Source organism: Scardinius erythrophthalmus (assembly GCF_964197995.2).
Source record: "Scardinius erythrophthalmus genome assembly, chromosome: 24".
NCBI classification, from domain to species: Eukaryota; Metazoa; Chordata; class Actinopteri; order Cypriniformes; family Leuciscidae; genus Scardinius; species Scardinius erythrophthalmus.
In genome coordinates, this window is record NC_138244.1 from 7,491,952 (window position 1) to 7,505,625 (window position 13,674).

At 35.9% G+C, this 13,674-nt stretch overlaps 1 protein-coding gene across 1 annotated transcript in view; it reads right to left on the reverse strand.

The window, feature by feature from the left end:
- Nucleotides 1-21: 21 nt before the first annotated feature.
- Nucleotides 22-13,674, reverse strand: part of ptpn9a (protein tyrosine phosphatase non-receptor type 9a) — a 19,829-nt gene continuing 6,176 nt past the window's right edge. The window contains exons 4-14 of the mRNA XM_081356633.1: nucleotides 11,980-12,104; nucleotides 11,321-11,426; nucleotides 11,050-11,160; nucleotides 9,809-10,125; nucleotides 8,394-8,481; nucleotides 7,814-7,883; nucleotides 7,646-7,724; nucleotides 6,255-6,405; nucleotides 4,779-4,986; nucleotides 2,032-3,202; nucleotides 22-1,198 (exon numbers count right to left, since the gene is read on the reverse strand). Coding sequence (XP_081212759.1) covers nucleotides 3,012-3,202; nucleotides 4,779-4,986; nucleotides 6,255-6,405; nucleotides 7,646-7,724; nucleotides 7,814-7,883; nucleotides 8,394-8,481; nucleotides 9,809-10,125; nucleotides 11,050-11,160; nucleotides 11,321-11,426; nucleotides 11,980-12,104 — 1,446 coding nt within the window. The 3' untranslated portion in view covers nucleotides 22-1,198; nucleotides 2,032-3,011. The remainder of the gene's footprint in view (nucleotides 1,199-2,031; nucleotides 3,203-4,778; nucleotides 4,987-6,254; nucleotides 6,406-7,645; nucleotides 7,725-7,813; nucleotides 7,884-8,393; nucleotides 8,482-9,808; nucleotides 10,126-11,049; nucleotides 11,161-11,320; nucleotides 11,427-11,979; nucleotides 12,105-13,674) is intronic.

Below are 13,674 nucleotides of genomic sequence, written 5' to 3' on the forward strand. Positions count from 1 at the left end.
CTCAGTCAGTATATAGTTTTTCCCTTCCATTTAATAAACCTAAAACACATGGTTTTGATTTGGTTTTGCTTGAATGACATTGCAGTTTGGACAGCTCTATTTTGAGAATGAGAGACAGTTGATACCTGTACAGTCTTTTCACATAAACTTTTCACTCAATCCAAACGTACACGTGGAATAAGGCTCTTAAATTGCATATCAAAGCACTTCGCAAACTTATTGATAATCATAAGCTTGACATTACAGGTTAGTTTTTCCATTGACATAAGAAACAAGAAAAAAAAAGATAAAATTGGATATAAAAGAAAATATAATTTACATATATATTTGGGAGTAATAAGTAAGGACACAAAAGCGTGGGTATAATAGAAAAATACAAATGGTCACATTTTGTGCCCAGAGAGGCAGGACTGCAGATCCTGGAATCATTGGTGTGTGTGTAGAGATGCTTCACTACAAGAAAATTCAATATGAATTCAGTAGCAAACACACCTTTAACCCACAACAAAATAAAAAGCGATTCTAAATGCACTTTACAGGAGCTTTTAGATATTTTAAACCGGTTATTAGTACAATATTAACAGACAGAATTATTACAAAGTGTAAATGACTCGATGAAGCAATCTCACATTTACACCACACTAATTAAAGACTATATCAATTGAGTAATTGTTGCATTATAGAGGTTTACCGATCCACCCGGTTGATGTGAGAAGACTTTCCTCGTCCTGGCCCTCTAACCCATCATCTACGGTTTCCCGCTCTTCAGATGCTACTGCAAAAAATGTCCTACAAACTACAGAGACATTTTCCAAAGTTGACACACAAAATACAGACAGGCAAAATATTGTCTATACATTTAGACAATAAATCTGCATTCAAATCCAGCGAATACATAAAAATCTATAGTGTGCAATGACTGTTTCTCATAGGTCGAACGGAGTATAAAACTCTGAGTAAAAATTTGAGTAGAACTAAATGAAGTTGAATAATTCAATGATTAGTTTATTTTAAAAAAATGAATTCTGTTATTATTATTTACTCACTGTCATGTCATTTCAAACCGGTATGACTTACTTTCTTCAACCATCATGGTACACAAAAGCAGCAGCATATTTACACTACTCTTTTCCATATAACGTCTCAATTAAAGGGATGGTTCGGAGTAAAATCAACCTAGGGTCCTTTCCACCATGACCTCGAGCCAAACGAGCCTTTTTCCCTTGGTTGAACATTATTAAAGTTAGAGCTTATTTAGAGATATCAGCCGAATGGTTTAGTGCAGGCGCTAATGGATCCAAGGATGTATCTGGTAAATTCCCCACTAATAATGCCCAGAATGGCACCAAACTTCTACAGTAGTACAAATAGGCTCTGTACTCATAAAACGAGGCATTGGAAAGTTAAGTACATCAGGAGTTTATTTAAATAACACTTGCCTGACGGCTCATGCTACCGCTAACGCGGATGTCGACGTCACTTTAGTGAGTTGGGAAAAGCACGTAAAAGTCCTGTCAGAAAGCGATGCATAAGGATGTAGTGTAACAACGCCCACTTCCAGGAATGCACTAATATTTTGTTGGTAATACCAGTTTGCAACAATTATTAGTTAACACTAAGTTGTTAACACTTCGTAAAAAATAATAATTCGTCGTTACACTACATCCTTATGTATCGCTTCCTGACAGGACTTTTACGTGCTTTTCCCAACTCACTAAAGTGACGTCGACGTCCGGGTTAGCGGTAGCATGAGCCGTCAGGCAAGTGTTATTTAAATAAACTCCTGATGTACTTACAAACTTTCCAATGCCTCGTTTTATGAGTACAGAACCTATTTGTACTACTGTAGAAGTTTGGTACAATTCTGGCCATTATTAGTGGGGTCATTTACTAGATACAACCTTGGATCCATTAGCGCCTGCACTAACCATTCAGCTGATATCTGTAAATAAGCTCTAACTTTAATAATGTTCAACCAAGAGAAAAAAGGCTTCTGGGGGGTGTTTGGCTCGAGGTCATGGTGCAAACGACCCTAGGTTGATTTTACTCCGAACCATCCCTTTAATGGAGACGGATGTTGTCAAACTCCAAAAATAGCAATAATTTATTCCATGTGACTACTTTCATTGTTTTATTTTGTAAATTTTAGAGCTCGACAGCATCCACCATCATTCTCTTTCATTAAAGAGATACTTCACCCTAAAATGAAAATTAAGGCATCATTTACTCACCCTGGTGTTGTTGTAATGCCGTATACTTTTCATTCTTTTTTGGACCGCAAATAATTGCCATTATATGAATGACCACGAGCAGGACATTTTTTTTTAAATTCTAATTTAATAAAAAAAAGAAGGGCATATGACATTAGAACAACACCAGGGTGAGTAAATGATGCCTTGATTTTCATTTTAGGGTGAACTATCTCTCGAAGAGCACCTGGGACATTCAAGTTGTACTTTTGTGTTCCATGAGAAAAGCTTGTAAAATGGATTTGAAACAACATGAGGGAGAGTAAATAAAGACATCATTTAAATTTTTGGGTGAAATAACCCTTAAAGACAGTCTGTTGGTCTGAGGCGTCACTGAATAGAAACGCCTACAGTGTGACAAAACGACACCAAATGCCAGAAACTGTACACTCGTTCCAATGTTTGTCCTGAATCACATTTGAGCACGGTTGATTTGAAGCTTCATGTGAAATTCACAGAGTAAACTGCACAAAATGCAGCACAACATTACATTAGACTACACTACAGCTGGATCACTGAACATTTAGACAACCCCCTTCAAACAGTCATTTATGGTTACTATTTATGCTGCCATTTTTTTTAATAGTGACAGATTAATCAAAAACCCAGTGATTTTGATTGGGAATTATTCTGTCTTTGAGTCGCTGATCAACCAAAAACGAGCCCTGTCTTATGATTGGATGAGAGCAGGCCTGGCCTCTTACTGATTGGCTAAGAATAGGCCTTTTCAGTCTCTGATTGGCTACGAGTGGGCCCTGCTGCTCACTGATTGGCTGAAAGCAGGCCCTGTCTCTGGGCGTTCTCTAGGATCGCGGTGTGGCAGAAATAGTACTGCTCGGGTGTTTGGATGCTGAAGGCACGCTGAGATCTCATTCGTCGGACCGTCTGGCAAATGTTAAGGGTCCCGACATCCTGCAGCTGGGACAGACAGATATCCAGCGCACAAAATGTACCTGCGGGAAGAAGAGGTCAGTCTGAAAATCCATTAAAAAAAAAGATAGTTCCCTCAAAAATGAAAATTCAGTCATTATTTACCAAACCGGTATGACTGACTTTCTTCTGTGGAACCTGGAACAAACCAAACAGGTTCTCATTGACTTCCATTGCATTTGTTTTTTTCCATTAAAGCTCCAATATGTAAAAAAATTTCACCACAAGAGGGCGCATTTCCAACAATGACAAAGGCGAAGCTTGATGACGCTATGAAGGAGGTGACGATGGGAGATGTCGTTTTTAATGCGTTTTCACCATCTAGCGATGTATCTAAATGGAATTAATGAATCATGATCACGGATGAGGTAATTTATTCGTTTTTGTATTACCTGTATGTCTGATCGTATTATTTTATGTCATCATATTTAATGAACTGCAAGGAACGTGAAATGTTATGCTATATTATCCCGTTACAACTTACAGCTATTTGTCATTAATTCATATCTATTAAAATCATCTTTACTGTAACTATTACGTTACTTGTACAATAAAAAAATACACTATCAATACACTCGCGAGAGCAGAGTCTCTGTCAAGTCCAAGATTGTCGCGCAGCTCTCTCCATCTCGAAAACGCCTGGCCGATATTTATCCGGGTTTTATTCCTTCGTTTGTCACACATTCTGCATGTATCCGAATATGGACGCTTTCGTTTTGTTGGCACTTCAATACTCGCCAAAGAGTAATCGTGATCCATAACAGCTATAACCATACAGTCTATGGCTATAACGCTATAACCACCACTTCCGCATTTGACCATGTGATGTTCCGGTGTGGTGGAATATCACATGGTCCACACCGGAAAAAAAGGATAGTGCGGACATTGCGTCACTGAGAGGTGACATTTCTTTTCCGGGACGGACAGTTATTTAAAATCGTAATTTCTCTTAAATAAAAAATCTTTGGAGACTTTTGAGATATTGTAAGTACACAACTGGAGGAAATATATCACACTGTGCAAGTTATTTTCGGAAATTTTATTACAAAATTGTTACATATTGGAGCTTTAAATGGGAAACGAAACTGTTTGGTTTCAAACATTCTTCAAAATATCTTATTTTATGTTCCACAGAAGAAAGTCAGTCATACAGGTTTATTAGTAAATGACAATTTTTGGCAGAATTTTATGTTTGCGTCTCAAATCGCATACTTTCTTGAGTAGGTACTTATTTTGAATAAGTAATTACTTTTCATAAAAAATTATGAATGTAATCTGGACATACTACGTTTGCCATGTTATCATTATCATGTCATCTACCAGAGTCAGTAGCGTCACTTCACTGCCATTAACAAATCCTCTCCCGTGGCCTCATGGGATAGTAAAGTGTCCATCACATGCACACTTCAGAATCTCACCGAAAGAGGTAGATCATCCGGGTACTTCTTTTATTTATTATTTTTTTTTTTTTACATCCGACATACTTGTTGTCACATACTGTTTTTCGCCTGCTATACAGTAGGAAGTATGCAATTTGAGATCCCTTTCAGTGCCTCATTAATATGTAGATATGTTTTTGTTATATATTTCATTACTGACCGGTCCTGCCGATGCCAGCGCTGCAGTGGACCACCATCGGCGGGCCGAGCGGATGACCTCTCCACTGTGAGCCGAAAGCCTGGACCGCCCACTGCTGCTGGTACTTCACGGCACCCAGGAAGTCAATCAGAGACAGTGCGGAGGACGGGACCCCGTAATCAGGCCAGCTGAGGAACTGAAAGTGAGTCACCTGTCTCTGTTCAAACGTCTGGGGAAAAACAACAATAAAATAAGTTTAGAAACTGTTCCACTTTACTTTTCTTCAAAGTCAGATTAACTGAACATTTATTATATGATTTCGCTGGCGATATACAGTACATCAGAGCATTGTGAATATTGCCTTTTAACACAATTGTTTTGGTCATTAAGATTCCTAAAGACTATTTATTTATTAGTATATTTAGACTACCGTTCAAAAGTTTAGGGTCAGTAAGAGTTTTCTTTTTTTAAAGAAATTTATTCAGCAAAAAATTATTAAATTGATCAAAAGTGGCAGTAAAGACATTTATAATGTTACAAAAGCTTTCTATTTCAGTTAAATGCTGTTCTTTTGAACTTTCTATTCATCAAATAATCCTGACTTTTTTTTTATTAGTTTCCACAAAAATATGAAGCAGCGCAACTGTTTCCAACATTAATAATTATCAGAAATGTTTCTTGAGCAGCAAATCATCATATCAGAATGATTAATGATGCAGAAAATTCAGCTTTGATCAGAGAAATAAAATAAATTAAAATATAAACCAGTTATTTTGAATTGTAATAATATACAATATTATGGTTTTAAATGTATTAAATTTTTATATATATATATATATATACACACACACACACACACACAGACACACACACACACACACACACACACACACACACACATTTAAAACCATAATATTGTGAAATATTATAATTCAAAATAACTGGTTTATACTTTATATATATATAAAACATTATAATTGAATTTATCTGTATTATTTTTATTTTATATTCTTAATTATTTTAATGATTATATCACCATTTGTTATTATGCATTGCTATAATGGTGCATATAAATATTTAAATATGTTTTTCTTGTTTTCATTAATGGAAAAACAGGGTGGAAATCATGACTTGAAATTATATAACTAGATTTTTACGATATTTGAATTCTTATATTTTGAATCTAATTTGCAACAATAGCTATTTGGCTGAAATGATGCTTAAAAGTTATTTTACACCATTTCAGAGCAAATACATAAAGACATAGCTAAAATACCAACAAAATGCTGACAAATTTCAAAATATAATGTTTTTGGTAGTATTGCCCAGCCCTACTATAGACTACATTATGAAAGGTGGTTTGTGAAACTTGAATCATTATATAAATCATATATGAAATCATTATTACTGACTGGGTGTTCATTGATCAACAGTTAGCTTTTACATTAAAAAAACAAGCAAACATTAAATATGATATAAAACTGGTGCATGTGTTACCTCTGTGTTGTGCAGCTCAAGTGTGGTTTGGTTGTAATGCGCATGGTTGTCCACTCTGTGACTGACCACAGCGATGTGCCCGTACACCTCCTGACCGCCCTCCTCCTGGGGCCAGTACTGTCCACACTTCCTCCGGCCGCCCTCATCCGTCCTGCAAACACACATTCACACACGCATCTCTAAGCAGCATTTATTTTTAATCCGCTGTGACAAAGTCCATATGGCACAGCTCTAATCTGATCTCAGGACAGATCAGTTATACAGAATCACTTTTGAAAGCATCAAAAAACAAAAGTAACAAGAGTCGGAAAATCTGTTGGCTGACTTCTACATATTTCTAGAAGTCATGGTTCATTTTATCAGCCCACCAGGCAACAAAGTTGTTTTATGTTCCCAGACTGCTACACTAGAGGACAAATTAGTCATTGGATTTTCTCAAGACATTTTCTCTGAAGATATTTAAGAGTTTTGAAACATTTCTTAGCAAGAAGATGTGAACTCATGAGCTCAATTGTACATTACATTTTGCTCTACAGTTAAATCTGATTTATGTGAAACATCGCATAAGAAGACATTGGCCACTTTATATATGTTGGTCAGAAAACCTCTTCCTGTCTGAGTGGGTGCTTTTTGGCCTGAATAAGTGGCAATTTGAACTAGACTTTCTGGTGATAATAAAAAGTCTGGTTATGGAAGGCTACACATCATTTCCTGCATATTGCTAAACTAGACTCTCTGGCTGCATCTGATAACGCATACTTCCCTTCTATATAGTAGGCGAAAAACAGCAGGGATGCACAATACATCAGCCACAATATCCGTATCGGCCGATATATGTTCATTTTAATGTCATCGTTATCAGCCAATGATAAGAAAAATTGGCCAGTTTATTAAAGCTGATAAATAATGAGACACTTCAGATGCGCACTGTTTGCCGTGATGGTTTTGAATCGCTTGAAATATGATTGAAATCACTTTGAAAAGCAAAATACATTTAAGTACACCATGCAAGTCTGTCATATAGGCTTAATAAAATTATAATGAGAACATGCTTGGGACATGGTGAGACTATTGTTTTTGTAATAAGGCTCTCAAAAATTATTAGTTTTTAGATTTACCGGCCAATATATCGGTTATCGGCTTTCAAATATGAAGAATTATCAGTTATTGGTATCATCAGCCAACATTTTCATATCGATGCATCCCTAAAAGACAGTCTGTGACAAAAGAAGTGTGTCCAAATTCATTGTACTAATAAAACAGTGGGCAAAAGGTCCTCGGATGATCTTTACCATCCCATGAGTTCATACTTTTCAACCACTAAAAAATAACTTTCTGTATTGAAAATAAGTAACTACTCAAGAGAGTACGTGATTCGGGTGACGTATTACCTTGTTGTCATGACAATGACAAGCACACTTTGCTCCCAAACCATTCTCCAGAAATCTCCATAGGTTTTCTCCAGTGGGCCTGGTAAGAAACAACAGAGGCATTAGTTCCAGTGTAGGTTTAAAATCGTTTCACTAAATCTAATTTATAAATTGTGTGATTATTTTCACCCTGAGTCCCAATATATGCATTTTTCTGTTTGTATCCATCCATGAAGCTGGCATTTATGTAGTCTGATCTCTGAAATCAAAATGGGGTCAGTGTTTTTGTTAAAAGAAATGAATACTTTTATTCAGCAAAGAGAAATCAAAGACAGCAAAGACATTTATGATGTTACAAAAGATATTTATTTCAAACAAATGCTGTTCTTTTGAAGTTTCTATTCGTCAAAGAATATTGAGAAAAATATTAAACAGCACAGCTGTGTTCAAGATTGATTATAATAATCAATAATCTTGAGCATCAAATCATCATATTAGAATGATTTCTGAAGAATCATGTGACACTGAAGGCTGGAGTAATGGTGCTGAAAATTCAGCTTTAAATAAATTACATTTTAACAATACATTCAAATAGAAAATAGCTATTTTAAATTGTAATAATATGTCACAACATTACTGTTGTTACTGTATGGTTGATCAAATAAATGCAGCCTTGATGAGCAGAAGAGGATTTCTCTAACACCGCTTGAACGTTAGCACAGATCAGTTTTAGGAGGGTCTAAACTGAATGACATCAGACAGCACAAACCTCGTTTCTCCTCGCTTTGAGTCGCACGCGAGTCTGATCGAGACACAGCACGTCGCCATAGCGGTTCCGCTCCTGGTTGTGAGGAGCCCTGCAAAGGATCAACGACAATGTGAAATCAAATTATTGTGCACAAATTATCAGTGCATGTTATTCTGAGGAAGTTTTCAAATAATATAACTTTCTTTTCTGCTGATATAATCACAGTCTTGATTTTGGCTGCACAATCCCAGTGAATAAATCAAGTCCCGCCCAGGGTAACTATCGTTAACTAAAAGTATTAAAAACATTTTGGTTAATTGAAATAAAGATAAAGCAGAAATAAAACAAAATATAAACGTTAGATGAAAAATTAAAAGATTAGAAATGTTGACTTGGCAAATAACTGAAATATGTCTTAAGTTTCTTAAACTTAAATAGTAATATTTAAAAAGAACAAAAACGAATAAAGTTACTAAAGCCCTATTGGGACAGGAGTTTAACTTGGAGAGTTGGGGTAAAGTAATAATTCCCAGAGCTTCTCTGTGATTTCAGTCCCGTCCGAATGTGCCATTTCAATAATCATTATGGGAAATGTCAGTAAAGATTCACAATCTGTCACAATCCAATCTGAAGTTAATTAATATTAACAATCATTCGACTGGACATAACTGTTTTATATATATAAATATAGGTTATATGTGTTTGCGCACGTGATATCAGGAAGCAACGTAATACACACATGACGACAGGAGGGTGACGGCGATGCGCAAATCGAGTTTCCCCTCCCATTTCTGCTAGTTTTACCGAGATATCTTACCCCGTGCGAATTGCCCATTAATATTACAGACGTCCTGTGGTAAAATGACATTACTCCATCTAGTACCCTTGTAAAGTTAATCCCGTCCAAAAAGGGCTGAAGACAGTTAAAGTCTTATTTTGCCAAGAAAGATGTAAAAAGATGTTGATCCCAAAACAACATTCCTGTCCAAAAACGCCGCATCTGAAATCACATACTTTCCTACTGTATAATAGGAGAAAAACAGTAGGCCTTTCACAGTTTCAAAAGAGTAGGCAAAAAGTACTTTACTATCCCATGAGGCCACGGTAGAGGATTTGTGAATGACAGTGAAGCAACACAACTGACGCTGGTTGGTCACAAGATAATGACAACATGGCGAATGTAGTCCATCCAGATTACATTCATTCTATATAGAACGTTCTTTTTTAGCAGTAATGAAGTAATTAATTATTCAAAATAAGTACCTATTCAAGAGACTATGTGATTTCGGACGCAGTTAACCTACCCCTACCCAGAACATATCCCTAAAATCAGAGGGAAATGGTAGGTGAATAACACTGATGTAGAAGCACATAAACCAATCCCTCAAATCTGATTGGTTGATTGGACACCTCACATGTTCACCATCCACACTCACAGCGCACAGGTGAAGGTTCCAGACGGCTGCTCTCTGCGAAGCTCCTCGTACTCCAGGTAGATCCCGCTGCGCTGGGCCCGGTTCAGGTTCGCCATGAGCTCAGCCAGACTCATGGCCTCAGCTCCAGGCGTGTGTATGGACGTGTTCTCCAGCGGGATCCCCACCAGCTCATCAACGGGATCCACACGTCCGTTCTGCTCGGACAGCAGCTGCATGTTCCAGCTGTGCACGTCCAGAGGCAAGCAGCCGCCCAGGTGCTCAGGCAAACAGTCTCTGGGCAGATGCTGGCGCAGGTCGGCCATCTTCACCATCTGAACCTGAGAACAGGTGAAGATCATTTCATGTTTAGAAAAACTGAAACATACAAATAATTGCCACTACTGCGAGAAAAGTGGGGCAAACAGAAAGACCAGTTGGTTAATTAGTCTAACCAGTATGACCAAGATAGTCTGACAGGCCAACCTCCACTGGCTTTGATTTAAACCAGCTGTTGCCATGTAAAACTTTGTGGAATCTCAATATTTTGTATAGCATGACAAAACTAAACACATTATATTGTAATACTTAATATTATATGTAATATTTATCATTTAATATTATATTTACTTTCCATATAAGCTTGTTTCTGCCAGGAAATAAAAAATAAAGGTAATTGTGGAGTTTTTTTCTCGCAATTCCTAGTTTACATCTCACAATTCTGAGAAAAATATCAGATTTGCAGGATATAAACTCGCAATCGCGAGAAAAAAGTCAGAATTATGAGCAGACTTTTTTTCTCTCAGAATTGCCCAATTCTGACTTTATAACTCGCAATTGCGAGGTGGATATCACAATACTGAGGAAAAATGTCTGAATTGCAAGATTTAAACTCGAAATTGCAAGAAAAAAAAATTCTGAATTGTGAGTTTACTTCTCAAAATAGACATTCAGACTTTTTTCCCCTCAGAATTGTGAGAAATAAATTAATTATTGCGAGTTATAAAGTCCTGACTTTTTTGTCTCGCAATTTCAAGTTTATATCCTGCATATCTGACCGATTTTCTCTGAAATGTTTGATATAAACTTGCAATTCTGAGAAAAAAGTCAGAATTGTGAGATATAAAGTCTTAATTACCTTTATTTTTTTATTCCTTGGTGGAAAGAAGCTTCCATAGGGGTCACAGAGATATAAAGCACAGCAAGATAAACTGTTAGTAAATATGTGTGTGTGTGTGTGTGTGTGTGTGTGTGTGTGTACTAACCCGTTCTCTGAGCTTCTCCTTCAGTAAGAGACTCAGTAAGTTATACGGGACCCTGAACCACACAGGAGCGCCGACGATGAGCACTTTCTTCAGTCGTGCTGGGAACGCACCCTGAGAACAATAGCGGAAGAACAACATTTTTCTGATTTATTCTGACATCTAAACCCCCCAAAAACCCACACACTCCAATGCCTGTACTCATAGTTCTGAACATGAAAGGATGTCCATCAGAAACAGGAAATCCACAGATAGACAAAACACAGAAACTCACCTTGAGCAAATTGAGGATCTTTTTGCTCAGGTCCAGTTCAAAGTTAGTGTAGTTGGATCCAGCCATGTCATAAATGAAAACCAGTCCATTTCTCTGAGTCTCAAAACTACAGGAAAGAAAGAGAGAATTATAACTTTGCAACTTAAAATATGTGGTTTCATTAAATGTCATCTCAAAGATTAATAAAGTGTATGTCCAACTGCCTACACTAGCATTCAAAAGTTTGTGATCGGTAAGATTTTTTTTATGTTTCTGAGAGAAGTCTCTTATGTTCAACAAGGATGATTTTATTTGAACAGAAACACAGTAAAAAAACAGTAAAATTGTAAAATATTATTACAATTCAAAATATTTGTTTTCTATATATATATATATATATATATATATATATATATATATATATATATATATATATATATATATATATATATATATATATATATATATATATATTTAAAATGTAATTTATTCCTGTGATGCAAAGCTGAATATGATACTTCAGAAATCATTTTAATATGCTGATTTGCAGCTCAAGAAACATTTATTACTATTATCAGTGTTGAAAACAGTTGTGCTGCTTCATATTTTTGTGGAAACCGTGAACATTTTGTGTCAACTGAACATCCTTCAGTTCTCTAACAGTCTTTCACACTCTCTACCTCTCCACAGCTCGGTCCAGTAGGTAGAACAGCGCCTGAAGAACCACATGGTTTCCGGTTTTACTGGGATGGTGCAGTTTAGCCGTGTAGAGGGCGATGGATGCCCCAGTTGGGTCCCGGACACCCTGATACCAGAAAACAATGGAAAAAACATCTTAAAATGTCATGTTTTCCTGTTTATATGTTCAGAGTCAACTCATCTTGAACATACACTTTACTCTGTACAGCACACTAAATGTTGAAACAGGATGCAGTGATAAATGAGCAAAATTGTTGTTACACAACCTCACTTCATTGCATGTTTAATTCATTAATTTAGAATTCAGAAATAAATACTATAGATTAAAAATTTTACATCCAAATTTGTGCAAATTCTGAATAAAAAAATGATATTGATCAAATATATTTTTAAAAGAAATTATATATATATATATATATATAATTAATATATTTAAATATATATTATATAATGAAAGAATAAATAAACAAATAGCTGTATGCTCTTTCAAATAAATATTGTAGTTTTAAATGTTTAGTCGAACTTTGTGCAAATTCTGAATTAAAATAAAATATATAATAATGATAAAATAATACTAAATATAAAAAAATTAAATACATATATAAATAAATATACAAACAAAGTAGTATGCTCTGTCAAATAAACATGGTAGTTTTATTTTTTTTATTTAACTGTGCAAATTCTGAATAAAAAAAGAAGATAAAATAATATGTAAAAATGTAAAATATATAGAAAATGTAAATAAATAAATGAAACCAATAAACAAACATATGGTAGTGTGCTCTTTCAAATAAAAATGGTAGTTTTCCATTTTTAAATGAACTTTGTGCAAATTCTGAATTAAAAAAATATAATAATTATAAAATAAATGATACTAAAATGTGAAAAATTAAAATAATAAAATAAAATAGGGTCAAGACACCTCAGGGCTGAGTATCTCGAAAGCATTGTAACCCCAAGTATATCGTAGAACTATTGACACCAACGGTCTCTACGTTCAACTTAGTTGCTTTTGAGAAATGCAGTCCTGCTAGTTTGCTTTTCCAAACATCCTTTAGTTAAACTGAGGAGTAGTTTTAAATGTGTACACATGGGGGCAGAACAGAGTGTCTCACTGAGCTCTGAACAATGACTCACTCCGACCTTTCTCTTCCATTCATTAAGACACTAAATCTGGTTTATTCGCTTTCAGCCAACCCATTTCCGAATGTGCCAGCACACAGCTTTACCATTTATTAAATATTTATGTCAATAATGTATTTTCAATGATCCGATGACTCATGAGAAACGCGGGACTTGTGTGCGTCTCTCTGGGTTATAAATACTGATGTCAGGATGTGAGGAGAGGAGACAAGAGAATGAGGAGGATCAATGAAGGTATCGGATGAACCAAAGGGATCCTGCCTCCGCTGCGTCCAATCACGTGTCGGGACACAGACTCATCTGACCAATAGCAGAGCAGCACCAGGCAAAATTAGCTAAAATAGCTAACGAATAAATTTCCACTGATTCTATACCGACCTGGTTATAATAACCGGGCTTAAAGCTGAAGTGAAACCGCATCAGTGACTTGTCAGCTGTAATCACTGGAGTGGAAATGAAACTTGGCACAGTATTTTTTCATTTGTGAACCAGTAACCTCATTTCCGAGATTAAAAAGAGCATAAACAGCCCTT